Here is a 27,946-nt window from a genome sequence, read left to right as displayed (position 1 = left end):
TCTATGAAAAGTGAGTTTCTTAGGAGCTTTCTGATCTTTCCCCTAGTTTGGTATGATAATTAAAATTAGCATTTAATGTACACAGTGTTAGCTGGAATGTAAATATCACTGTATCGCCATTTAACGTGGCCTAATGTTACCTGATGGTGTGGAAGTGAAAATAATTTTGCAGTGGCTTCCAATAAAGCCTAATGTTTTGTAGAATTCATAGCAAGGTCAGAGTAGTAGTCTGTGTTGCTTGAAATAATGATCTAGGTTTGTTATAATTCTTCTTGTTGTTGTTGTTCTAATATAAATTTTTCTAATGTTTTATGTTTGCTACTCACAGTTGTAATAATGCAAAATGCAGTATCTGCCTGGCAGCGGGTAATAAATGTATTGTCAGTAATCTCTGTTCAAGAAAATTTGCTTAATCAAAGCACTCAATTAACCTTGGATGCCTCCCAGTGATTGTGGCAGATGGAGTACTTCAATGAGCTGGAAAATATATTATGGTATATATTAAGGTATAAGGTATATATAAGGTATATTAAGGTTTCTTTTAGATTTCTATATCAATTTATAGCTGTGATGTCAGTTGTACAGTCGCATGGATGAGTATTATAACCATTCGAAAATGGGGTACCTGAGACAGAGGCTTTTTTGACTTCAGCGTTCTTACACAGCAGTAACAGAACGTGAGGCTGTACCTGCAGCTAACAGCTCAGGGTATTGTTTGTGTGAATCTCCGGAGTACATGCCAGTGTTGCTATCCCTAACCCACCTGTGCTATGAAAGGCATATGTGGTGTCATGAGGAATTTTCCACAGATCTCAAGAAATTTTAAGGCTACTGGCGTCTGTTCATCTGGAACATAGTTTTGTCCGTCATCCATGCTCAAGGAAGGAATTCAAAAGGGGAACAGGCAGAGAGAAGTTCTGCTGAGGTGATGAAGGACTTGGAGTGCTTGGCCATAGCATTAAAGACAAAATCGTGTTTTATTAAGCAAAAGAGAGGCAAAACTGAAGCTAGCAGATAATGTTGGCACAGGAACCAAAACATAAATTGGCTAAGAATAACTCTGCAATAGAATCTTACATCAGGTTCTTTAGAGCAGAGAAATTCTGAAACAGTCTTCCAAATGAAGTAGTGATAGAGAAAAATAATCTTATTTCAAGATGGAGTGTAATATTTCTGTGAAAGGGTGATATGGTGCAATGCCATACAAGGCAATTGTACTCAAATAGTCATGAGATCAGTTTGCAATTAGTGTTGCTATAAACCTAAATTTCTTTGTACCATTTGAAAACATGAGCAGAATTATTACCAATTGCAGGCAAGCATTTCAATATTGCAGACCCTAGAATGTTTTGAGCTAGTTGCTCTCAGTAGTTGTTGATTAAGTAAGGATAAGTGATGTGGCTGCTACAGTGTACGGGTCTTATATTTACATCCTGCATCATCTGCTACTGAGTGTCATGAGGTGCTACATGAACTAGAGCAAAACAGGCGAGACAGTGTTACTGCGGTGAGCTTCTCTCATTTTATTGCCTATTTATTTATTTGTTTATTTATTTATCATTACTGTTTACTGTGGTCTTAATTCTATGCTCAGAGGGTAGCCGAGGGGATTGTGTACACTCTCAGTAAGTTTGCAGATGACACCAAGGTTGGAGAAAGTGTCAGTCTGCCTAGGGGTAGGAAGGCCTTAATTCAGAGGGATCTGGACAGGGTGGATCAATGGGCTGAGGCCAGTTGTATAAGCTTTAACAAGACCAAGTGCTGAGATTTGCATTTTGGTTACAAAATCCTTATGCATTGCTACAGGCTTGGGGCAGAGTGGCTGGAAAAATGCGCAGAGGAAAAGGATCTGGGGGTGTTAGTTGCCAGTTAGTTGAACAAGAGCCAGCAGTGTGCCCAGGTAGCCAAGAAGTCCAATGGCATCCTGGTTTGTATCAGAAATAGTGTAGTCAGCAGAACCAGGGAGGTGATCGTCCCTCTGTACTCAGCACTGGTGAGGCTGCACCTCGAGTGCTGTGTTCAGTTTTGGGCTCTTCACTACAGGAAGACATGGAGGCCTTGGAGCATGTTTAGAGAAGGACAGCAAAGCTGGTGAAGTGTCTGGAGCACAAGTCTTATGAAGAACAGTTGAGGGAACTGGGACTGTTCAGTCTGGAGAAGAAGAGGCTCAGGGGAGATCTATTTGCTCTCTACAACTCCCTGAAAGGAGGTTGTAGCAAGGGGGGGTGCAGTTTCCTCTCCAAGGTAACTAGCAATAGGACAAGAGGAAACGGCCTTATGTTGTGCCAGGGGAGGTTCAGGTTGGATATTAGGAAAGATGTGACACTGAGGGACATGGTTTAGTGGGCATGGTGGTGATGGGTTGATGGTTGGTCTAGGTGATCATAGAAGTCTTCTCCAACCATAACAATTCTATGATTCTATGGTAAGACACTGGAAGAGGTTGCCCAGAGAAGCTGCGGATGCCTCTGGAAGTGTTCAAGGCCAGGTTGGATGGCATTTTGGGTAACCTCATCTGATGGGAGGTGTCCCTACCCATGGCAGAGGTGTTGGAGCTAGATGGTCTTTAAGTCTCTTTCTACCCAAACCATTGTATGATTCTACCATACACTGTGGTGACAGCCTGCTGTTTGTTAAAGCATTATTTCCTTTCTATAGAGTGGTTCATGAAATACTATGCTGCCCTCTTGAGGCTGTATAATCTATGTTCTGAGCTTGGGGTTTTTCAGAACATTGCTGCAGAGAAAAAGATATTTTAATAAAATCAGTTTTTTTGTGAAAATAAGCAGATTAGGCATGGCCATTTCAAAGCAATCTCTGTGTTTTAGATGTCCCAAAGGAACTGGGGATATTCCCTTGCAAAATTCTATGTCTTAACTTCTCCACCTTAACTCAAAATATTTCGAGGACTGTGCGCAGAAGTGCTAGTGGTTGGGAGTAGAGCCTGATAGGGTTGTTTGCTTACATTTTTTGTTTGGATTTGAACAGAGGAATAATTGGCAGCAATGGGAAGAATCATGCTTCTAGTGCTTTGGTATTGGCCAACAGTCCTGCAAGAGTTTGATCTTGCAAGTTGATAGTGATACAGCACTTTGTGACTGCTATGTTGTCTACTGCAGAGATTTTGCCCCCGAAAGTTTCTTCTACTTATGTATGGTGTCTGATTAGAAATGGTTGCTTAAGTGAAATGTGTCTAGACTGACTGAATGAGGAATTCGAGCAGTTAGAATAAAGTGTTGCCACGCAAGTACAAAGTTTAAGGATGGAGAAGGAAGACACTGTGCCAGAAATCACCTTTGATAGCTTTTTTAAAAACAAAACAAAAAATTTTAAATAAAAAGCAAAGTTACTACAGATGCTTTGTGTAATAGTCCTTTTACATTAATTGCTTAATATGAGACTAGATGGACAATGGTGGGAATGCAGTCCAGTGAAGTAGGCTGCCTAATTGCTCATTTTTCATTGATTGCTCTGGGAATTGATTTATAGTACAGCATGTTCATCAGAGACAAACAGAAAGGAACAGAAAGGCCCCATGTGTTCCTGCACTGCTGTAAGGCTTGGATTTACATGATAGGAGAAGATGTTTTAGCCATCTGTCTTACTTCCTGCTTCACAGCGCCTGTGCCATTCCAAGCGGTTCCTAGAGAAGATGAATAACAGCAGCTAGAAGCAGAAATATGCTGGGAGAGATTTCTAGTGGCAGAAAGTTTGGCAGAGCTCCTATTGCCTTAACTGGAGGCAGAGGTTTCCTTTTGTTCATCTAGTTTTAGAATATTTGCTGCCTGTCTCTGAAGGTTGATTTCAAGCCTCAGCTGTGTTAATATGATTGAAGCTCATTTGGTGAAACTTATTTCAGACTGGCTGCCATGCTTGGCAGACAACAATTTGTTGGCCATGAGGGGGGGAATTACTGGCGGTTGTAATAACATGCCAAAATGAGTAGTGCATTATAAATTTCCATTTCAGCTGCTCATAAAGAAATCATAGGTCCTGTACTCTGTCTCCAGTCAAACTGTCATGACTAAAAATTAATAGTTGTACTTCACTGAGGAAGAACCCATGGAATGGCTAATGTCAATGCTCCTCAAAACCAGCCCTACTATAGGGACTAGTATTACTAAGCATAGGAGAAGTACTTATTCTTGATGTCATCTGAAACTCCTTTGACTATTTGACACAAGAAAATCAATGCTCTTATCTGGTATCTTCTAAGATAACTGAAAATAACTAATAGTCCATGGACTTTTTTTTTCAAAGGTAGATATAAATGCCTCTTAACCAGTCTTTCAGTAAGAAAAATTTCCAGGCCCTGAGAACTTTGCTTCCTTATATATATTCAAGTTTTCTTGCATTCCCTCTATAATTGGCACATTTAATGAGTAAATACCTCTACAAATAGGAAGAATTGTAATAAAAAATGAACAGTGCCTATAGTTGACTAGAAAGAGAACTTCCTTTTTACATCTTGCGTGGTTGAAAGCCAAACATTATTACTAAATACATATTTCCAGATCAGGAAATACATTGTTAACCACAACGAGCAATTATGAAAAAAAATAAAAAGAAGAAAAAGAAGGAAGAAAAAGCTGTTTCTTCAAGAATGGAATGATGTACTTAGAAACGATTTGAGAGGCAGGACTGTTGACACAAAAAATGTAAAATTGAATCCTATTTACTGACACTGTCATTTCTGACAAATGAAACTTTTTCATGTGGAGAGAGCTTAACTGAGAATATCCTGTCTCCTTTCAGTAATTCACAGTAGATATGCTTTCTTGCTCAAGGCAGTATGCCTCTTCAGCTTCTTTCTTGCCTGACAAAACATGCTTCTTCAATTGCATCGTGCATAACTTCGTAGAGACCTGCAAACTGAAAATACTGTCACATATCCTCATGCCCTGGGGTACCAGTGCACAACTACGGCCAAAGAGATACTGAATAGGGAAAAGACTTATCTTCCACTGCCTCCTGTTCTCTTTTGTCATATGTTCCATTTTTAGAGGCGTGTAGAGGAGCATAGTAGATAAAAACGAAAGGAAAGTAAGGGGGCATTAAAGCTCTTAGTCCCTTTTTCTTGATAACACTGACATCACTTTGTCAGAGGAGAAGATGGAGCACATAGTGAACATAAAAGTGCATACTGTTAAAAACATACTCAAAAGGCCACCCCTAACCTGGGAACTAAATCCCTGCTGTTAATAATAAGTAAAAGGCAAAAGGAGAATGCCACACAAACAAACCCACAGGGTTTGCTGATGGATGTCCATATCTGTGTGTGCAGAGCAGCACTGAGATGCTCACTGTCCACTTAAGTGTAATGAATGCTTTGGAACACTTGGCTAGCATGCCATGGTCAGGAATTGGTAGCATAGTCTTGGAAACACACCATAAAGCAAACTGCTGGAGCTATTTTGCTCTGGCATTTGGTACTGGTCAGTATAATGGAATAAATACAGGCTGGGATCAAACTGGCTCTTTTGATGTCCTCACGGGGATGGGATCACAGTCACCCTTTGCTAACATAGTTTTGTTTCCTACAGTCAGCCACGGCTTTTCTGATCTGATGTTTTAAGTGTTAAGTGACAAAGCATTACAGGTTTTTTCATAATAGGCTCATTTGTGCACACATTTGTCAGCTGAATGCTTTGACCTGATATCTCACATTGCCCCTTAAATGGGTACTGATAGCACTGATAATATGTGCCTTGGTGTGCTTTACTTAAGAATGAGACTGTGAAGAGTTGTAAAATTCTGTGCATGTCATACAGCTTTCATCTAGCTACACATGGCAAATTCAAATGCACGGTGATGAATGGTGCTGAATCACCAGAGCTGTGTATATCTGCCCAGGTACAAGCCAGTGGGAATGTCAGTGAGTGTCCTGCAGGAGGACAAGATGGTTTGGGTTTTTTTTCATTCTAAATTATAGTGGAAACAAATGTGAGTAGCATCCCTCTTTTTATGCAAACACGGTGTCTACAAGAATAGCTGCGACAACCCAGATTGCACAAGCATACCTAACATCTGGGGTAAATACTCAGGAGCAACAGGCCTCACCAGATGCAATATCTTGCTTTCTGTAATACAAATATATGAGTTATTTTCAAAAGATTTTGACAGCAGAGAGATCTGGGGTAAATTTTAATACTGTTTCAAACATACAGAGAGCTTCTTTATGAGCAAGATTTCTGGAAGCAGTCTCAAAACTAGGGACACAGTAAGAACTGATAACAAATAGATATTTTAAAAATGTCTATCATGTATTTTGTGTCTCTGTGTCAGCTTGGTTCTTCAGAAATTTGTTTCTTTGAGGTAATGTATATACAGGCAGTCAGTGTGTAACTAGGTAAGCCAGGGATGCTCCTGATGACATTTTGCCTGTAACCTCTGGAGCAGAGCCTTTTAGCTTTTCTGTGGATCGTGAGATACTCCAAGTGCAAACTTGCTAATATGTCACATTCAAAAACTGTTGTAGAGCTGATATTGAGATTCATGCTCTTTCTGTATTTACTTTCTTGGTTTCTAGAAGTTCATGGAAGGTGCTAGCATAGGTTTCCTAGTTTTCCTTTCATTGCTGTCAAATGAACATTAAACAGAGATGATGTTTGTGAATGCTTCATGTTAATTTCTGCTGTTGTCCTACTGAAATGTCTAATTTAAGAAACCTAAGCACACACAGGTATTTATGTAAGAGCTTTAAATTACCTGTATATTTGCACATTTTATTTCATCCATTATATTCTACTGTCCTCCCTCTCTCTCTCTTATTTTCCTGGACTAATGTATTACAGCCTTAAGTATTATCAGGAATGCTCAAGCCTTTCTATGTTGTACAAATATGCATCAGTAAACAAAAGCAGCAGCTGTGAACTCTGCATCTATAAACTATGCTGTTTTATATACTACTTTTATTTTTAAAGTAAAATTACACCTAGCATGTAGTTTAAAAGCTAGCTCAAATTCATTTTGCCTGAAGCCATATGACCTTGAACTCAGACACTGATTTCAGGCAAAACAAAGTAGGTTTGGAAGACTGAGGAAGCAGGAAATGACTTTGATGGTTCAGGAAGGACACTTGCTGCTGGTTCAGAGAGCACACCTGGTCATTCAGTAAGAGCATGTTTTCACCTGAACTAGTACTGAGCAAGATGGGAGGCAAAGGTTTATTATTAAAGATGCTGGCCAAAGTGCATTTTCATCAAAGACTTCATATTCTTTCTTGTTCTAAATTATAAATGAGACCTCTTTTCTGTCTTTGCTTTTTGGTGTCCAAAGTAGAGAAATGTATCAGAATATAAAACAAATCAAATGTAAAACATTATTGTGTTATTTCCTAGTAATAAGTTGTTTCTGCCTAAGAATTAGAGGAATGTAAAGAAGAAGAAATTTGAGCCAAATACATTTTTGATGAAATCTTATACTGAGGTTTTGTGAGAGCAAAATTCTAATTTTCAGGACAAGTTCATTTAAAAGTACTCATTTATGAAGATGCATGCAGCTGAAATGAATACATAATGCAACTTGAGCAGATTTAACCATGTTTATCTGGGCTTGTCACATGTTTTGGAGGTCTTATTGATAGCAGAAGTGTTCATAGATATTGCAGGTTTTTCAGCAGCCAGTATTACATTACTAGGATTTCTTATGCAACTATTTTTATAGATAACATATTTTACATTGTTAGAGTAATCTTTAGATAAGTGCAGTTAATAATAGTACTGAGATACACAGTTTTTCATCTCAAATTCAATTTCTTAGCAGTGGGTCATTTTGTTTTATTTGGCTTAATTCAGCTATTTTATATATTGCTTATTCTTAAGGGGCACAATTCCAGCTCTTTCAGATATTCAGAGACAGTGTTTAGTTCTGTTGCTTCATATGTAGATCTGGTACTTGTGCTTTTCAGGTAACTGAGACTAAAATGATGAAAGATTATATATACACTGAATAGAAAGTGTTGTATATTCTCCCTTAATCTGTGGGCATATTCCTATGAAGGAAGAAGTTCCTGAGGCCTTTACTTCATTCCTTAACCATAAGCAAAAGGGAGCAAGAACAAAAAAAAATCAGCACAATTTAAAATAGACTGTCTTTGAAAGAAGTTTCTGTCTCATGGAGGTAATTAGAAAAGTAGCTGGGAAGATCTTGCATGATTTTTCCATACAGCTTCCTATTTATTCCCACCACACTGGGGTGGTAGTTGTATGGATTTCCATATTCTGTGCATACATAAAACTAGGAAATTCCAAGTGTAGCTTTGCTCTGAAAATGACTGCAAACTGTACTTTCTTATCACTTTGGTCTTCATGCTGTGCGTATTCATGGCTTCTTAATTTAGATGCAGAATAAGGATTACAGAAACTTTGCTTCTAACATTAGTCACACTGATCCAACTTGGATAAAAATTAGGGAGCTGGATTCATTTTCTGTTACACCAGCTGCATTTCCTACAAGGTTCCCAATGGTGGCATATAAGCAAAGAACCTTTCATTGGCACAGAGGTGCTACAGGAGTCACTGTGACTTACAGGTGTGTTCTGGTGCTGGTAGTGCCAAGGTCAGTTCACTAGATGGGAAATTAGAGGGCAAGTGTGTGCGACATCATAGTAGTAACTATGCTCTTTAAAGACACTGTTTTAAGCAGAAAATGCATTAAGTGGTAAAAGAATACTAACAAACTTGATGTATTTGCACATTAAGGAATATATTTTCAAGCTTGCATACTCTTTTTCTCTTTCCTTATAATTGCCTCTCCATACAATTTTCCCTCTGTGTTTATGAGTCAGCCGTGGCTCAGCTATGGTGAAGAAAATGTAGTTTTCCTTAACTAATAAGTATAGAAGGCTATCTATTATAATTTTAAGTCGGTATATGCAGTCATATCGATAATTCACTATGCAAGTTGGCATATTCATTATTTGGACAAACTAGAACCTATTTAAAGTATCAGCTTATCACTTAAGAGCTTTCTGCAGTACGAAGTTGTTCAAGCTTCATTATAAGTTAGTTTATAATTTAAAGTTTTAAATCTAGAAAGATGATTCTCTTTAAACATACCTTTCAAATATTAGATCCTGATGAAACATCATCTGTATGTGACCTGACGGGCATGGTGAAGAACAGACTTTGAGGTTGTTTTGGTAACAAGCATATCACCAGCAATGGCAAAACAGGCCAGTGTGAACTTATAAACATTACATCAGAACTGTTGCTACAGATAACATGTTTGCTAAACTTCTCAAAATGAGCTGATGCCACAAGTCATCTCCTTGTGATCAGCACTAGAACTATTTCCTGCTAAGACTGGATAGTGGACTGGTTAGTTACTGCTTGCCCAAAATATTGAACTTTAAAAGCGAAGCTGTCTTTATTTTGTGTAAATAAGCACTAACATTCTCTCCTGAAAGGACAAAGAAAGGTTGCGAGCAAATGCAAATAATGGAAAACACCGGTATGTTAATGGTAAAGACATTGAAATTAATCAGCTGTTAAGGAAATATTATTGTTACACTGATAAGTATAAAATTCATACGTTTCAGCCTTTTCAAACAACATAATATGCTTATTTTGAATTGAGCAAAATCGGGCATTTCTATTTAAATAGATTCTCTTGTTATGCTACAGGATGTGTCGTATTAAATTTTGGAAGCTAAAAATGTAGTAGATGTAGTACTCTGTGAAATAGGATAGAAGCTTGTCTGGGTTTTGCTGTGTATCATTCATCATCTTCTCAGAGATTGCTTCCTGAGCTTTGGAAGCTTGTGAAAACTAGAAAAAACTGTGTAAAGAGTCCACCCAATTAGGAGGGCAGGGATAAAAAGAACATGGAGAAATATATACAGAAAACTAGCCCAGAGCACTTGCCTGCATTTACAGAAGGAGGTAACTTGAATTGGTAGCTGTATTCTTGTAAAAGTTCAAAAGGATTAAATTATTCCTTACATTTTCAGGCTAATTTTCAGTGGACTGTCAAGCCTGACTGTACTGTCATGACATTGTCTGGACCAAAGATTAATCGAGGAACTAACATAATCACACAAATAGCACAGCAAGCACATTGGCTAATGTTATTTGAGTTGCAGAACCCAAAATAATTAATATTTGGTACGAAGAAAAGTGCCCCCTATGCTTTTGATAGTAGCACACAGTTTAAATGCTCCTACTGTTTGAAACTTATTTGAAAACCTACTGAGGAAGTAAGGACTACTTTACTTTGCAGAGAAAGCAAGGTAAAATTACCTTTGTTCTCTGTGCTCCAAACCTCAGACACCTCTTATGTTAACGCAAGCAACAATTTTAATATGCCAATTTTGTATCAGAATTTGGAAATCTTCTCAGCAAAACAAAATATCATTTGTTGAATTTGCTCTAAATTGGAGAACAGAATTGAGTCATGACCTGCTACTATATACTTTGAATACATTGAAAAATTACATTTTTATCTGCAATTGTTATGAGACTACAACAAAGGGAAGTACGTACTGTGCAAACTAAACTCTGCCTCCATTTACTTTACTTTCAATGAAAGAAATGGATTATTTAAGAAAAGTAACTACTTTGAATTGTATGTCTTTATAAAGGTTATATGCAAAATTATGTTGTCAAAATCTTGATAAAAGAGAAAGTTGTTTGGTATAACTGAAATGGGAATGGGGCACTTTTTCACCTGGTGTTCTTTTTCCACATTTATAAGATTTATGTACTTGAAGTGAAATGAACCTGCAGTCAGTCATCTTCCTTGTTTTTAATCCTCAAATGATTATTTCAATTATCTTAGGTTCAACGTATCTCAAAAGAAAACCTTTCTCTATTGAAATAATAGGAAAATAGCACCGCCTTTTTCTTTCCCCTGCAATTCGAAGTAATTAGTGTGCAGATACCTAAGCGTATTTATACTTCATTATTTTTAGAGTCACAAACAAATTGAATATTCGTGCACTGATTTACTTAAAGGAAAATAGCACGCATTCCCAGACCTGCAAAAAGGACACACTTCTCATAAGTTTCCTCCAGAAAACCCTTTAGCCAAAAATGAGGCAAACTGATTCCAAAGGAGTTATGTGTTACCTACAAAGGCACAGGAGATTCGTCTCCACATCGTGTGCCAGGCGCTCCCTCTATTGATCTCTTGCTTACAGCTGTAAATGCTACGTTGAATTTTTCTGTCCTCACAAGTGTCCATTTCCATTATTTAACTAAACGATATGGTCAGAAAAGTCACAGTATTTACATTCTAAATCCTATCATACTGAGTGCCTTTTTCTCATGCTAGATTTGTGTGTAATTCAGGCTTTCAGTTACACTCAATCACATTATTCCAAATAATAGAGTTGATTAGCATGGATATGAACAACACCACACATAATGAAAAAGTGAGAGAAGGAAAGCTAAACTCCAAATCCAACAGTGGAGATAAAACACCAGCAATTTTCTGTGACTCCACTTGAAAGATCTGTGTGTATGCAAGGCCTCATTTTGAGAAAGCAGCACTGAATTTTCCCACAGAGCCAAGAAGATCTACAATCATTTCTTACTAATTGGGCTACATCTGAAAAACACACTCTTGTACATTTACAGAGGTGGTGTCACCTTCCTTGCTTAGCTGAAAAGCAAATGAGAATCTTCTATTCTAAGAAGTGTTGTGGTTTACTTTTCATACTGCCTCCACCAAGACAAACTGTCCCAGAACTTACAGTCAGTAGCACAACTATAATAAAACTTACAATACTGCCTTTGTAAGTACTTGCAAGTATAACAGATTTTGCCTTTTGGTGTTAGAAATAGGCTTCATAAAGTAGGAAAGGCAAGAAAATATATTTAAAAATTATATAGAAATTGATTCTTTCATTTAGAGAAGAACGAGACTAATAATGAAACAAATAATCTTATATTCTTAAACAAGAGGATGTATATTTATCAACAAATCAAATAACTCCAGCAGACATTGATCATAACTTCTCAATTATAGATTCATGGCTTCAGATTAAAGGAAATTTCTTACATGTCACTGAAATGGGAAAGTAAGTAAAAACACTGTAATCACATGCGTATCTTCATGCATTAGGAAGCATTTACAAGCTAGAGCACAAAATGTGCATCACCTTCTCTGAACATAAATATTTCCTAATCATTTCTTACTTTATCTCTCCAATACTACAGGTGTGATGCTAAATCCCAGAATTACAAGTAGTAACAAAATTATTTTCTGCTACTCCCTTCCCATCTTTCCCCTCACCTAGCAGATTTAAAGCCTGGTTAGACTGCAGTATCCTAAGATTATTTTGCATCAAGAATATTCACGCTTGAGAATGATCTGTGTGAAATAATCCAATTTTCAAAAATCACTTAAAATTAACCTTCCTGACTTCCACTCGAAACACCTATCTACAGTTCTTGTTGAAATAGCTTTCCCATAGATTCATCCAGTAAACCATAATGAAATATTAATGGTCACCTGTATCATTGCATGATGCTATCCCAAGAAACAGGGCTTTCTCACAATGAGCATGTTGGATCTGTGCTCTGGGATTTATACAATGCAATAAAAAATGACAAAAAACACAAATGCAAATATATTTTAAAATATAATATTAGCATTGTCAACATAAAAGACTTTATTTACGGCCCAGAAAGGAAAATATTCAGAATAGTGTCATTTGTTTCGGGGAATGCACAAAAAAGTTTCAACAACTAACACACAGTGTTTCTTTGCAAAATAGCCCTTTGCATGATGCTGAAGCTGAAATGCTTTTTGCCCACTGGTATCTGCATTCTTGCAAAGGAAGGTCATTCGTCTCTATTGCGACTACTCCTTTTGGATTACCTGTCTTTGTCTTTACACAAGTCAAATAGTAAATAAAAGTTATCTGTTGATATAGATTAGAGGTTAAACTGTTATTGATTGTCATATTTTATAGAGAGATAGTGTCTCTTACTGACCTTCTCAGAATTTCTTTGCCTATGAAATAAGAGTCATGCATTTGTCCTAGACAAACCATTTGCAATGAAAAAGAGATTACACACTTCCTGAAAAGGTACAGGCTTGCATACAGAAACTTGCATACAATGAGAAATCCTGATAAGGAACAATTGTTCATTTAGTGTTTCACATATTCACGTCATGTTACGTCTTTAATCATATTAGATGAGGAGATCATAGAGAAACAACAGATTCCCTCCTGCAATTCTTTTGAGGTTATCTTTGAACACAGTCTGGAATTTGAAAGGCGTTGAAGATAAAAAAAATATATATGGCACATTTTTGTTCTCTTGAGTTTATGTGGTAAACAGAGCTATACAGGTAAACAACAACAAAAAAGCATTCTTTCATTTCTTCATTTAAGTAGATCTAGCCAAAGAAAAATCATCAGTGTAACAGCCACTCAATGCAATTATAGTACATTACACTAACAGCATGCCCACACACCAGTTTGTGGCAGTACATCTGCAACATACTCTAAATTAAAACACACCTCAGAAATAGGTCTGCATGGGTTGCTGTAATTTTTGAAACCATAAAAGTAATTCCCAATTACATATGGTATGGAAGCTTCTCATCAAAATTAAGAGAAACTCCTGATCTGAACATCCTAAATTGTGAGGATGTTAGAAATCCAGGCTAATTCTCCCATCATGATAAAAACAAACAGGAGATCGGGGAAGGAAGGAGAGGAAAGAAAGGTAAGAAAAAAGAACCTCATACAAATGTAATTCCCTCGTGTATAAATAGACACAGTCTTTTGTTTTCTCATCCAAGAATGTGTCTTTCAGGCCCAGACCTGACCAAATTCTGTAAATTCAAGAAGCTTTTAAAGCCACTTCCTTCTATAACCCTTCTAGACTGCTCAGTTGTCACATCACCTGTAAACACACTGCAGCATTAGAGACAGAATTAAATGAAACATTATGCCTCCTAGAAGAAATGATGTCTATCCAAGTCAGCCTTCTTTCCTAGCCTATCTTTCTTGTCCAGGAGTTTGAGAGAAAGGTCTTAGGAGGCAGCAAATGTCTTACAGGCAGCTGGATATCTACTGTGGAAAGGCCCTCCATAGAAACAAAAGCAGAGTAGAGAAGGGAGTACTCTAGAACAATCTACGAGGTGGATTAGAAGTGGTGAGCAAAGAAACTGTCTAACATTGCTTTTGCATTATGTCTTTGCAAAGGATTACATAACTCCATCATTTATTTGTCTTCAAGAACAAACAATTCTGCAGGATCCTGGTTAACAGCTCAGAATCCAGGGAACAGTGACTTTACTTACACCTTGTTTCAAAAGTAAAAATGCTTAGAGAGATTAAAGTATTTTAAATTCTCAAGTAAGATCAGAGTTCATATCCCTTCTTCTGCCTGGGCCAGTACGTCTGGGGTCTGCTGTGTTTAACTACTGGAGAAGCACTCTGATTAGTTTAACATACTCATTTATTCTTCTTCAGAGTAAACCCCCAAATCTCAAATTCATTAAATAAGACCACAGAGAATTAAGCCATTAGACAGTGCTTTCTTACAAATATCTTCACAAGAAATGTATGAAAAGCAGCCGTGAAACTTCATAAGGAGAGGAAAAAATTGTACTATAAAAATAGGACAGCTATGTTTTCCACAAACTTCTCAAGTCATCTGGAGGATGTTTATCTGGAAACAAACACTTCTGTGAAGGCTGGATCTGTCTGTAATAACCTCAGTATAAGGTAAGAAAAGTGTGAGAGAAGAGTTCAGTTCCTCAATAGCATTTTCATGGTTTGGTTCTGTTAATAGCTTTCTTCTAGGTAAAAGTTTGTTGAATTCAATTGTATTGAAGCATATCTAATTTGGAAAGAAGGCCTACACACTAGCAAAGTTTCTGTAGTCATGTATTTTTTAGACATACTATACCAAATCTAGTACAGATACTTCATTTTTGAATGGATTGGTTTGAAATATGTCTTCCTTCTCATTTTAATAACTGCTTCCTTGGAAAATCTGTCATTTTAATGACCAGAGTTTCTTTTTCCACTCTCAGTTCTGGAAAAGGTCAAAATCCCCAAAGCAGTTCTTTTCTAGGCAGCACACTGGTTTCTATTTGGGCTTACTCTTGTTTTTAGACACCTCAGTCAGCACCTGAAGAATACATCCCAATTTTTGTTCAGTGTGCAAAAGATTTATTATTTCCTTGCATATTACACTTGTACCTTAAATTGAATCTGGTCTCCAAACGCAATTTTGCATTAGTTCATCCTTTATACAGTTCCTCCTTTGCATATACATTTACTTCTCTCTGAAGCATCCAAGAATTTGATAAAAAGTAAATTCCATCTCATATTTTCCAAAGCATATCTTAAGCTAGTCAAATACTACAAATCCTATACCTGATGAGATGGTGACTGAGGAACAAAGGAGAAATGCTTTAATGGAAGTAATTATCCTCAAAATCCTAAAAGTGGCAAAAGGGTCACCATTTTTGTGATGTATGCGTGGTTGTATGTTTCTTGTTAAATGAATGAGTTGTACAATATCATTTTCTTTTAGTATAAAATCGATGCCCTTTGCTGGGAGTTTTGTGCTATTTTTCTGATTATACTGGTTTTGAAATTGCGCATGGAGTGCACTTTCCCTTCTTAATGAGTTCACTCCTGGAGGGAATATTAAATACATTACCACCTTGCTTGTGTCACTAAATTATTTTTAGTACTGGCTACAGAAAGAGATAGATAAGATTGGGAATTAAAAGAAATAACATTTTCAGCGACATTTTGATATCCCCTGTTCACAAACGTATATGCTAGATCTGTCAAAATAAACACCTGTAAAACTGATTCTCAAATAGCAGTATGGGCATCCATCTCCTCTGTGCACCAGGAATCCAAACTGTTGTCTCACCAGCTGCCAACAAGAAAATCATGGTATGTTTGCCAGCTTGAGTCTCAAGAAGTAGACTGAATTCTTCTCAGCTTACAAATCACAAATTAGAGACGCTGCAGCATAAATGTTTTACTAAAGTAATTAATCCTATTAGTGATGCACAAGCTGAGACAGAATCCAACTTACATGCTGCTTGTGCAGGGAAAAAACAGGGAAAATCTACTTTAATGAATAAAAAGAGATGACATGATTCCAAATTTAGGCAAGGGGAAAATTGTAGGGTAAGTAAAATGTGGTCTTTGTATGGTTGTCTTTCAGATGGCAGCCATGCTTTAGAATAAGTTTCATTTTGGCTTAGGTAGCTTGGATTCATTGATGTCTTCTTTCTGGAGGGAATAATCACTATTATGAGCATGTTTTGAAAATAAATACTACTAGAATAAATGAATCATCTTTCTTACATAGAGACATAATCTATGAGAACAGTTTAAATCCAAAAACCAGTATAATTCACTCTCTTTCCTATAGGAGGGTCACAGTGAGCTACACTGCCACAATCACAGTCTGTGTTCCAAAATCTCATTAATTGCATAACTATCCACGTTTTAATATTAGAGCATACAGTTTCAGGTGTAAAGAAATAAATATCTAAGTAATTCAGTCCAAAGTGCTTCTACTTACTGCTTATATCATAAAGGCTTAGACAAATAGTAATAATAGAATTGCTAGTTGTTAATATGTCCTGCCAGAACTATTCCTGAATAATGTACACTGTGTTTTATCTACAGCTGGGAAAACTTGGTATTTTTGTTTCAAACCTTGCCAGATCATTTGAAATACGATCTTAAAATTCACTTGTTCTGCTCTCAATTTTGTACCCATATGTTAGTTAAATATGGATTTTTTCTTTAAATAAATTGTATTGTACAGTTATTTCCAGTATAGCTCAGCCCTTCTTTGACCTCAAATACAGAGTCACTTTTTACTGGCTGTTTACAGGCACTATGGTAGTTATTCAGATTGATTCCTCTCGATACCAGTTCAGTGGGTTGTTTCTAGTCACAGTACTATTCACATCATAAGCAGTTTACACCATCCAAAGTGTTTAGCTGTCTGAAAATACAGAGGTTTACCTAACTGACTGTCAGTTGTCCGGCTGTTGTATCCTATAGTCACCATATGTTACTGCTGGCAGCCTCCCTAGGCTGGGAAGCTCTGAAGAGAGACCAGGCACCAGTGCATCAATGACTCTTGCTCGTACTCTTCATTTTAGACAGAAGTACATTGGTAGGTGCAAATTTAAATTTATTCTGTATCAGCTCTCATATCTTATTTGCTCATTTTCAGATTGCATATCTGCATCCTAGTAAAATCAAATTTAAAGAATTTTTTTCAATGCTGGTTATGCACTTCTGTATTCCAAGTGCTCTGGAACAGTGCTACACAGAATATTAAAGATATTTCGTTGCTGCCAGTACTGCTTCCCAGCAGCAAAACAAGACATTCATTCAGATGGCCAACATGGTAAATTATGCAACACTTTCCAAAATTAGGCAAGATCAGTCTGATGAGGCACAGTTGACTCTACATGCAAAGCATTAAAAAGTCCTTACAGGTATATATTTTGTTGCAGCAGCAGTTGCTAACAAGTCCCTGCTAATGTGATTGAAGTGTTCATAAACAGTGGCACATAGTTGCTTCTTGCAGTGTTTTCAAAAAGTGACTAACAACATGCTGCTTATTCACCTGTTGATGCGCCTGTGCATCAGAGATGCTTTTAAAAAAGCAGCTAAACCCTTAGAGGAATTATTCTTGTGAAGTAGACCGACCTCTTCATTTTGGAATGACCACAGACTTGCATTTTTTATTTTTTTTATGACACTTTCAGTTTTTTTTCCACCAGCAGAGTTTTCAATAACAAATGCATAACAGCTAGGAGACAGACCTTAGTAAAACCTACAAGCAGGTGATAAAATAGTCACTTACATTGAGTATCAGAGAACTGAAGAATTTTTGTTTCACTGAAGGCTGTTTTGCAAGAGGAGTTACAATTTGTTATATGTATGCAGTACACATTGCTCTGGTGAGATACGATGATTGAAATTAGTCAGCATGGGACTTCGAAATTCCTTCTACTTTTTTTAATATCCTCTTCTTAAACGCTTACACTGAAAGTTCTTCTTAGAGAAGAAGCCATAAAGAACAGCCACTGAAGCAAGGAGCATGACTTAGAAGCAGGAAAAGTTAAAGTGATCCTTTTAATATAAGTGCTGTAAAAAGCTGCTGCAGTTAAATATTTTTTTCCAGAAAATTCTTTCATGTCTTTCATTGCTCCCTTTAAAGAAAGTGGTGCCAGAAGAGCATCTGGCTAGTGCAAAGAGATTGGAAAAACACAGAGCAGTGACACTGACATGATGCTAAAGTTTCGTGATCAGTTGTTAATATCAGCCATGCCAAGGTAGCTAAGACTGGAACTTTTCATCATATGGATCTCAGCTCCAAATGCAAGAGAGAAGCAGAAACCATTGTTGTATTTCTTTTCCATGTCCATTCCTCTGCTAAGCAATGCAAAGTGCTTTAGAACATTCAGTAATACAACATAATATTATTTCAGAGAGCCAGTTTTTGAAAAGCCTGAGTTAGAGGAAAATGTCTCAGTCAAACAGCTGAGGCAGGAGTTGGTATAGGATCTTCTGCTGTGCTTTCTACTGGCCATTTCATAAGTTAATGACAAAGAACTCTTCTGATAAAGCAACAAAAACAGCCAGACCTGTAATTTCAAAGTAATACTAGAATTTCCCTGAGCAGATTATTACACTTTTGTTCTTCTAAATGTGTATTTCCATATTCTTAAGGATGATACAGTATTTCATGCACCAATGCACAGCTTGACGAATAAAAAATAATGTATAGAACTACAACAGATTCAGCTAATAGAAACCGTAGTATCTATATTGTGTTTCTAACTATTACAATTTATGGTATTAAATACATTTAAGTGAACAAGGGATCATTTGCAGTGTACTAAATGATAAACTTCTTTTGGTGATATTAGCACACTTGCTTATTTCTCTCTTAATTCAGTCACTATGCTGTTATTGCTGTGAAAACTGAGGAAGATAAAATAGAAGTATGGTAAGGTATCTGTAATAACTGAGCTGTTAAACATTGCACTCTGCCTTCCTGAAGTCATTTCAGTCAAAAGAGCTCAGCATTTTCCAAAAGGCAACGTAGGGTCACTGGTTTGTTAGGAGCTAAAGATAATTTCAAATTTCCTTGCTTTATAAACTTATTTTCTGCATGTAGATGATAAAAATCTTACTGAATGGCATTTATTTCTGTGAAAGGATGTACATGTGAGTATATTTAAGAACTAGAAGCAGGCATAGCTTCTATATAAGTAAATGCTTACAGTTTCTATGAAATCCTGCATCATTTCAATGTTTTCATTATGAATGAGAGAAATACACAATACCATTCAGAAATCCCTTTCATTGGGAAACTGAAAAAAACCCACAGTGAATTTCTGAATGCTTCTTCAGAACGTTTACCTTCCGGCCAACTCCCCAGAGTATGTGAATTTCACTTTAAAAAGTTCCTCAGGACAAGTTGTGATTTCAATTCCACTAGCTCAGACTTTGCATGCCAAGCTGGACTTCTCTTTTCATGAGTCTGACTGCTAGCCTGTCACAGGGATAGGGCAGGATTGTAACCTCATAACTTAGGGAAGTACTTTTATTCTCCGAACAAGAATACAGAGAAACTGCCAACAAATGTTACTTTCATTCTGATTTTACAATCCTATGTATGATCAACAATGAAGCTTTCATCTTCAATTACGTACACAAAATGACTAGGTGGCGATAGAAATCAGTATAAAATTGGCGGAGAATTTTTATAAGCCCATCCATCTCCTGGTGCCTGATCCAGACACATTATGAGTTTATATGAACCATAGCTTTAAAGCCTTTCTCTCTTTAACTCAAGTTGGTGCAGTCTGAGGTGCTAACTCCATAGTTGGTGCTATAGTGAAATACTGTAGTAGTTTTCATTCTGTAAGTGGAACACCATTTTATATATTTATACACATATCTTAATATATATATTGTGTTTATATATATTTAATATTTTCTTAATCAAATCTTAAAACATTCTCAGAAAATTGTATTATATAATCTGTTGAAGTTCTTGTGATACAAGTTCCTGAAGCAAAGGGGTCTCACAACTCAATACATTATGTCACAGATGTGTATTTTAACTCAGTTCCTTAGTTCATCCTGATTCAAGAACACGCATACGTATTCAGGCCAGTCAGCTCACTTTGCAGCCTTTTCTGCCTTCCACTCTGCCTCATCTAACTGAAATGTAAGCTTTCCAGGACAAATTCTGGCTTTCGATCTGGTCAAGGTTTCTTTGGCCTTCAGCATTTACCACTTTTCATCCAGGAAAATTCCACGTGTTCTAAAGCTTGTGAAATAACATTTTATTTCTTCAGAAATAACTGTCATATGCTGAGGTTACATTATTTGTTTATGTGTCTGTTGGTTTGTTTTTTGTTTGACTTTCCTAACAATCATTTTTTTTTTCTATTTAGACAGTGGTAAAAAAAAAAAAAAAAAAAAAAAAGGCAGTTCTAAAGTGTTAGAGCTTTTTGTGTGAAAGTTTAATAACATACATTTAAATGTCAACCCCCTATTAGATGCACTAGAAATTTTTAAATGAGAGCTAAGGCTTTAATTGTAAAAGAAAAAGACTATATTCTTAGTAAAAGTTTGTTTCTTTAGGTCTCATCTCCTATTCATTGCAGTATTTACAAATATGATTTCCTAAGAGACAAGCACTACTAATGTTTGCTAAGCCACTCACTGGTATTTTGCTTGTTTTTGAAGAGAAGAGATTTCTTCTCCTTCCCACTAAAACAATTTCTTTAAAATATTCCCTTAGCTGTGAAATATAAAATGAGATCTTGGTCTCTTTCCTTTTACTTAATCTGTGGTTATACAGGAAATTTGCATATTCTTTCTTTAGAAATCCTCCTGTTCAGTAATTCTATATTTAACTATTTTAATTTTTGTCTGTAAAAGGTGAGGTTACATTCCAGAGGTGAAGAAGGCAGTTCTGTAAGGTAATCTGCATTATTTTAGTTGCCCACAGTACTTGGTGATGCACATCATAATCCTTCATTCATTTCCTGAAATAGATTTCTAGTCCTCCTGATCCTTTTTCTTCCTTAGAGAAGTTGTTTGGTAGAAAATTTGTCTTGAACCTGATATTCAGAAAAGTGGCTGAGTAATTTCAGCTTCTGTATCTGGATTTCTTCTCAGAAGGACTCCAGGGAGACAGTCATATCATGTGTTGAAGTAGCATACAGAGCCCAGCCAGCCCGTGATTAAAAACAGCTTCGATCACTTTCAGCTGCATGTATCTCTGCCAAAATCTGTAGGCTTATTTCAAGTAAAATTAAATTCATGACACATAACCTAACCTGTTGATATTAAATTGTTAGCAGCAGTTGGGCAAACACTCCTTGCATAGAGGTGTAGCAGGAATTAATAATTTAAATTATTATTTTCAAATTTTAATTATGAAGTATTATCTTACAAAGAAATCCAGAAAATATTTTAATAAAGGTTCGAGTAAATTTAATATCACAAATTCAATATTTCTTATTTCTTTTTTTCTTCTTAAAAGATGTCTCAACTTCCTGTAGTGTTAGTAATCTTTCTAATTAATATCTCAAATTATTTAAGATTTTTTTTTAAAAGGTCCTGCCTTTTAGGAGCTGCTGTGCTTGGTTTGTCCAATAGTTCTGGCAACTCAATATATTGTTGATGTTTTGAACCCAAGTTTTCTTGTAATTACAGTATTTATTTTTCTTTCTACAGCTAGTTCAGCATAGAATGTAAGCATGATTTGAAGGTCATTTGTGTGATGTGAAAAAAGAAAAACTCTTAACAGATTTGGGAAGTAAATTAAGCTTATTAGACAGAAGTTAACTGCCTACATGTCTCAAAAAATTCCTTATTACTCAGTAGTTCACTTCTCTTGAGGTCAGCTGTATATTTCCCTTTTCCTTCTACCATAACTTCTTTTTCCTAGCAGTTTCTACTCTGAAGCAAGCTCCTATTTATCTTCATTAGAACTGCACCGGCTAATCCATTCCTGGCAGCTATTTAAGCATCCTCCTTGTTAGGTTATGAATAACTTCTATTTATACTAACATAAACATTTTCAGGAACTTGTTAGGCTTCTGTTTTACTTTTTTTTGTACACAGTTTTTAATATATACTTTTAGATATTCTTTCGTAGGTAGTAACTATATAAAAACACCTTGTTATATATTTTCTCTGTGCACACATAAACTCTGTAATTCTGCCAGCAAAATCACCAGCCTCTGCAAACCACACAGGACTTTTTCCTTCAAGGTGTATAGCTAGCTTGTTTGTGCTGGGTTCTTTGCAAAATGCTGCAAGCTGAAAGACTGCAATGCAGGAATTAGTGCAGGTGTGAAGTGTTTCTTGCTCTGTATTTCTCATCTGCAGAAAGCCCCACCATCTAAGCAGCATATCATGCTTTCCCTTTGAATCATAGCTAAATTGTTCCTTAGTACAAAGTGCTTCTGAATTTCATTTTAGCTTCACCTGTGGTCATTAAAAAAATACATTTTGAATGCTTTATTTTAAAGACAATTTTTGTTGAGAGCACACTGCTGAAAGAAACAAAGAATGGAAGAGTGAGTAAATAGCAGGCAGCTGATGTCTCCGTCCTTATGTCCTCCACTGCACACCCAAGCAACTCCACTCTTCTCTGAGGTACCAGCCACTCTGCTGCACTGGTGCCAGGCAGGAAATCTGAAACACAGTCTGAAATACAGCACTGAACAGCAAGCAAGAAAGAAAGTTTGCAGTAAATCAAGTAAAAGTCCTGAAGGCCATTCCCTTGCTTGGTGTCCCTGGCATTAAGGACTACAAGGCACAGACAGAGGAAGAAATGAACAGTTCCCACCTCCAGGTCATTGTTCAGCATTTTTCTGTAGATTTCAACTGAAGTCAGATCTATGCATCTAAGGGCAGAGATCTTTTGATGTTATCTGAACTGATACATTGCTATAGCAAAGCATCCTTCTTGTCTTCCACAAAGTTAGGTTCATTATCTGATCTTCACTCACAGTAAATTATTCTTTGTCCATCAGAATTAAAGTTAACAGAAAGACACTGCTTATTAATGAGTTGCTGCAGTGTGCAGGAAGATTCAGCACTGCGCTGCAAAGGACGAGGAAATTGCTGTTCACCACTATCGCAGTGCCACCTTAGACCTCTCTTCCCCATTTCTTCAGCTCTCCCACCATTTGTGGTCATTTTTTACCTCCCACTCCTAAGATCACGCCTCCTGCAGGGCAAGCTACCAGCGCTGTGCTGGGTGAAGGACCACACCGGGCTTTTGCTCAGCAAAGCGGCAGGCAGCGAAGCGCGAGGGCTGTCTGTGCACAGGGCTGTGTGCTCCCTCCTCCTGCTTGGGGCCTGGACGAGGCCAGGAGCTGCTGGCAGCACCCAAGGGAGCACAGCCTCCCAGGCCGCACCACAGGGCCCAACTGCCTTCAGGTACCTGCCTGTGCAGTGCAGTGCCTGGGGTCAGCCAGGCTGGTTTCCTCAGGGACTGCCCTGCTTGCCTTCGAGGCCTAGCTGCATAGAAAAGGGGCACACTTATGGCTGTCATTTTAGCTAAGATGGGCGTTCTTTTCATCACACTTTCTAACTACGTGCAGTACCAGAGTGAAATAAGCTCTTTTTTTTTTTTTTTTTTTTTCCCCATCAGTGTTGCAACAGGTTTCCTGTGATGTCATATACTGAACCTTGCCCAAGGGGTTCCTAATGTCTGGAAAGAGAGGAACAGAGAGAATGGGGGAAGAATACATCCAGGGATATGGTATTTAATCTCAGCTCTGTTACTGACAAGCAGATATTCAACATTTGATTTTTTGTGTTTGTGCTTTAGATTCACCTTCCTTAAATTCATGATGAAAGCTGGTTGCAATGCCTTTCTAGACTTTTTATGAAGTTTTCAATCAAATACATTATTTTAGAACTTTGAGGAATTCCTCATTACTATTATAAATATGCTTATTCACTATTTGTACCTCTATGTTTAAGTTCCAAAAATATATCTGAAACATTGTCCTTAGAAGAAAGTAACATAACTATGTAAAATCCAAGTGTAAAAAGGTGATTTAAAAAAACGATGATTTCCTCAGTAAGAAATGAAGCTGTTTGACCAATTAGACTCTACCTTCAAATGACACTAATGAAAACAAATTCTAGTCGTTATTTTTTGTCAAATGTTATTATATATTTGACATATGTTATACATTGACTATTATATACTATATATTAATATTATATATTATGAATGTAACTCCATAACAATTTGAGTTTTGCCTTTTTAGGATTCTTGGCCCAGGCTGATGACCTTAATGCAAAGCCACTGTCTGAAAGGAAGAGAGACTTGGACAAAGAATCTGTGTCAAACGCATGTTCCATTTTTTGTCACATTTCTTGATATGTTGAGATGTTCTGCATAGCAAGCTTTGTTACCCAGAGCTTTTCGATATACATAAGTGTATTTAGAATGTATGAGCAATAAAGAGCTGATAACTAGGACAGAAAAAAAGATGATGTATCCAATATTCTTTAGTATTTTTCATTTTAAAAATCCCAGAAAAAAGTGTAACTATTTTCAGAATATGGTATAAATTTCAAAATTGAAATTATACTTTATTTCAAATGGTTTCTAGTCTTAATTTTCTCTAGGCTTTTGATTTATTATTATTATTTGTTGAAGGAAGGCAATATGGTCTCCAAAATTAGCACTGAGATATTGATTATAACATAATTATATATACAGACATAAATGTTCCTATGCAGATATTAATAGATTCATTAGTTTCAGTGTTAATTCAGTCCCAATTTCTTTCATGCACTTTAACTACACAACAGCTCCATCTCGTGGTTGACTAAATGTTACCTGAGGATTAGCTTTCAGTATACATTTTGTGGGAAAATTATAGAAGACAAAAATGAAGAAAAATACTGATCAGCAGAGGAAATTTTAGACATGATTAATTTCATTTCATTTTTTTTGTTGTTGTTAAAAAAGAAAAACAACAAAAAGAAAAAAGCTGCTCAGAAGAGAAAAAAATAAACTTGATTGTTTATAATTTGCCTTTAGTATTTACCATCTTTCATATCTTGGTGGCTAATTATGAAAAGGAAAATATTAATCTAGAAAAAACATTAAAATTATGATTAGCTGTATTACTGAGTTTGTGAATCATATATACACTGTTACGTTTTGTTTCTTCTTCATATAGGTGTTCAAAAATGACGCAGCTAATCAGCAGTTTAACCTTGAAGCTGCAATTAAAAATGTTGACAAAATGTCCAATGAGCTGAAGAAACTAAATGGTAATTCTGAGTTCATCATCTAGCTATATGGTTGAAAGTATTGTTTTACCATGGTTGAGAATTGTTCATGCTTTCTCTATCATACAATTGGACTTTTAAAATCTATTGATAAAATACAGCTATTACTTTCTTTTCAGAAAGTAATGAAACCGTAGTTACATAGAATTATGCTAGTTAAGCACAGAAAAAAATCTGAATCTGTTAGACAGTCAAATTCATTCCTTTGCAGGGACAATAATAGTTTGATAATGAAAATATTATGAATATGCTAATACCAAAATTTTTAGTTGATTTGCAGTAAACAAAACAATAAATTTTTCAGGGTTAACAGATGGACACTTCAAAAAGTGCTGCATTCAGTTGCCATTTATTTAGCTTGTACCATTCAATAATCATAGAATCATAGCATCACAGAAATCTTAAAATCATAGAATCACAAGAACCATCGAATGGCTTGGGTTGGAAGGGACCTTAAAGATCACACTGTTCCAACCTCCCTTCCATGGCCAGGATTGCCAGCCACTAGATTAGGCTGCGCAGGGCCCCATCCAACCTGGCCTTGAACACCTCCAGGGACTGGGCATCCACAGCCTCACTGGACAGCCTGTGCCAGCACCTCACCACTCTCTGAGTAAAGAATTTCCTCCTGCCATCTAATCTAAATCTCCCCTCTTTCAGTATAAAACCATCCCCCTTTGTCCTATCAGTATGAGACCATGTAAAAAGTTGGTCTCCTTCCTGTTCATAAGCTTCCTTCAAGTGCTGGAAGGCTGCAAGGAGTTCTCCTCAGAGCCTTCTCTTCTCTAGGCTGAACAAGCCCTGCTCCTTCAGCCTTTCTTCAGAGAAGAAGTGCTCCAGCCCTCTGATCATCTTTGTGTCCCGCCTCTGGACCCTCTCCAACAGCTCTACACCTTTCTTGTGCTGGGGACCCCAGTCAGTGCTGTGATATTGCATTGCCATTTCTCTTTCAGTGGAAAGCCAGCTACTGCTTTGTGACATTATTTTGAATTTCAACCACCCCATGAAGGCAAAAGATTTAAAAGAAGCTGAAGAAAAAACTTGGAGTTTGATGGATTAAGTAATACCATTCGTTTTCACACATTGTCTTCTATTAATAGTTATTCAGTTTGAACTGTAAAATGACGTAATGGTTTACTGCACTTGGAGTATTTTTATTTTAATCTTGAAATGTAGGATGGAAAAACGTTATATGTAGCCCTTTGATTTTGAGAAATATTTTTAACCCAATTTTCTCAAACTAAGCATATTAGGTGTGGAAAGAGTGGCATAATTAACTTAAAATGTCAGAAAATTGGGTCTGATGTTTTTCACACATGGTTGACTCCTTTTAAGCAGAGGCATACTGGAAGAGTAATAAAAGATTTTAAACTACTTCAGGTCAAGTCATTGCTCTTTTCACCTTTGTGCTCAGTGAAATGGGGTAAGAAATGATCGGTAAAAGAGAAAATGCAACTCCTCATTTGATGTGCCTTCCTCATTCTAAAAATGTTGCTGAGGAAGGAGGCCATAGAGAAAATTACTTCTGGAAAACCAAAAGTATTTTGATCCTAGTTTCTGTAGTGACTCTCTAATGCACATGGCTACAAAAGACAGCAGAGTTCAATAGTCTAAATACCCTGAAATGTCCTTGGCCCAAAATTTGAATAGCCAGTATGTTTATATATTTCATTAGAATTTATACTTGTGAAAATGCTTGAATTTTGAGGTATGTTTTTTATCATACAAAACATGTTTATTTGAATAATAAAATCCAGACTTACTTTGCTGAAAAAAAAAAGTATTCAGAGCTACAATTTGTTACGTTGGCTTCAATTTTAAAGCTCTTTCTCTAATGAGGTGATTTAAAACAAATTAAACAATTCCATAGGAGGCATTTCTGGGTTGTCAGAATTTTCAAGGCAGTGCCGTAGAGTTACATCTTCCAGCTCATACAGTCGGTGGTAATACTGAGGGATTGATCTTAATTTTACCATTCTTGGAAAGACATACTGAAACTGACTTTTCTTTCACAAGACTAGACAGGAAATGTTTCTTAATATATACATGTATATATTTTTTACTCATAGTTGCACAGAAATGAAATTCTCTAACTTTGAATTCCAGCTGCTAGCCAAATATATTGGAAATGAAGATAACACTTACAAAGCACATATATTTAAAATTGTGACTGTTTATGAAATCTGATTATTTTTTCTGAGAATCTATATAAACTGCATGGAAGACAGTATCCTCCTTTGAGTTGTGGTTCAGAACACAGTTGACTTTAAAAGAGAAAATGTGTAGCACGGTCCAAGGTAATTCTTAAACCAAGATCTTATCAGAAGACAGACATTCCTAGAAAACCTGGGAAAAAAATTGGATAAATTCCACTTGACAAAGGAATGGGAAAAAAACTTTTGATATAGTACTCTTCAGTGATCCTCAGTTACAGCTTTTATTTGAGAACTGAGAAAGTTTTTGTTTTTTTTTCTTGAGAAAGCACAGAAAAAAACAGAAAGCAGTTGTATGAGAGGAACCCAGTTTATCTGTCTACTTTCTAAGAGATTTGGGTGTGGTCTTCCAATTAAGAATCACATGATGATAGTCTTGTTGATGTGTCTCCTGTAAAAGAATGGTGGCTTATTT

At 36.5% G+C, this 27,946-nt stretch overlaps 1 protein-coding gene and 1 long non-coding RNA gene across 8 annotated transcripts in view; one reads left to right on the top strand and one right to left on the bottom strand.

The window, feature by feature from the left end:
- Positions 1-12,545, bottom strand: part of LOC110405561 — a 28,759-nt gene extending 16,214 nt beyond the window's left edge. For 2 of the 7 annotated variants that reach the window (XR_002442944.1, XR_002442949.1), the window contains exon 1: positions 12,457-12,541. This is a non-coding gene — a long non-coding RNA (uncharacterized LOC110405561). The other 5 variants (XR_002442947.1, XR_002442948.1, XR_002442945.1 and 2 more) reach the window with 5 other exon arrangements.
- Positions 233-27,946, top strand: C12H5orf58 (chromosome 12 C5orf58 homolog). The gene is made up of 5 exons (XM_021410947.1): positions 233-1,507; positions 23,655-23,765; positions 24,283-24,365; positions 25,207-25,300; positions 26,272-27,946. The coding sequence occupies exons 2-5, from the start codon at positions 23,711-23,713 to the stop codon at positions 26,376-26,378; spliced, it is 339 nt and encodes a 112-aa protein (XP_021266622.1). The 5' UTR covers positions 233-1,507; positions 23,655-23,710; the 3' UTR covers positions 26,379-27,946.

This window comes from Numida meleagris, chromosome 12, assembly GCF_002078875.1.
Source record: "Numida meleagris isolate 19003 breed g44 Domestic line chromosome 12, NumMel1.0, whole genome shotgun sequence".
NCBI lineage: Eukaryota > Metazoa > Chordata > Aves > Galliformes > Numididae > Numida > Numida meleagris.
The sequence above is the reverse complement of the archived record's forward strand: the minus strand, read 5'-3'. Positions and strand labels throughout refer to the sequence as shown.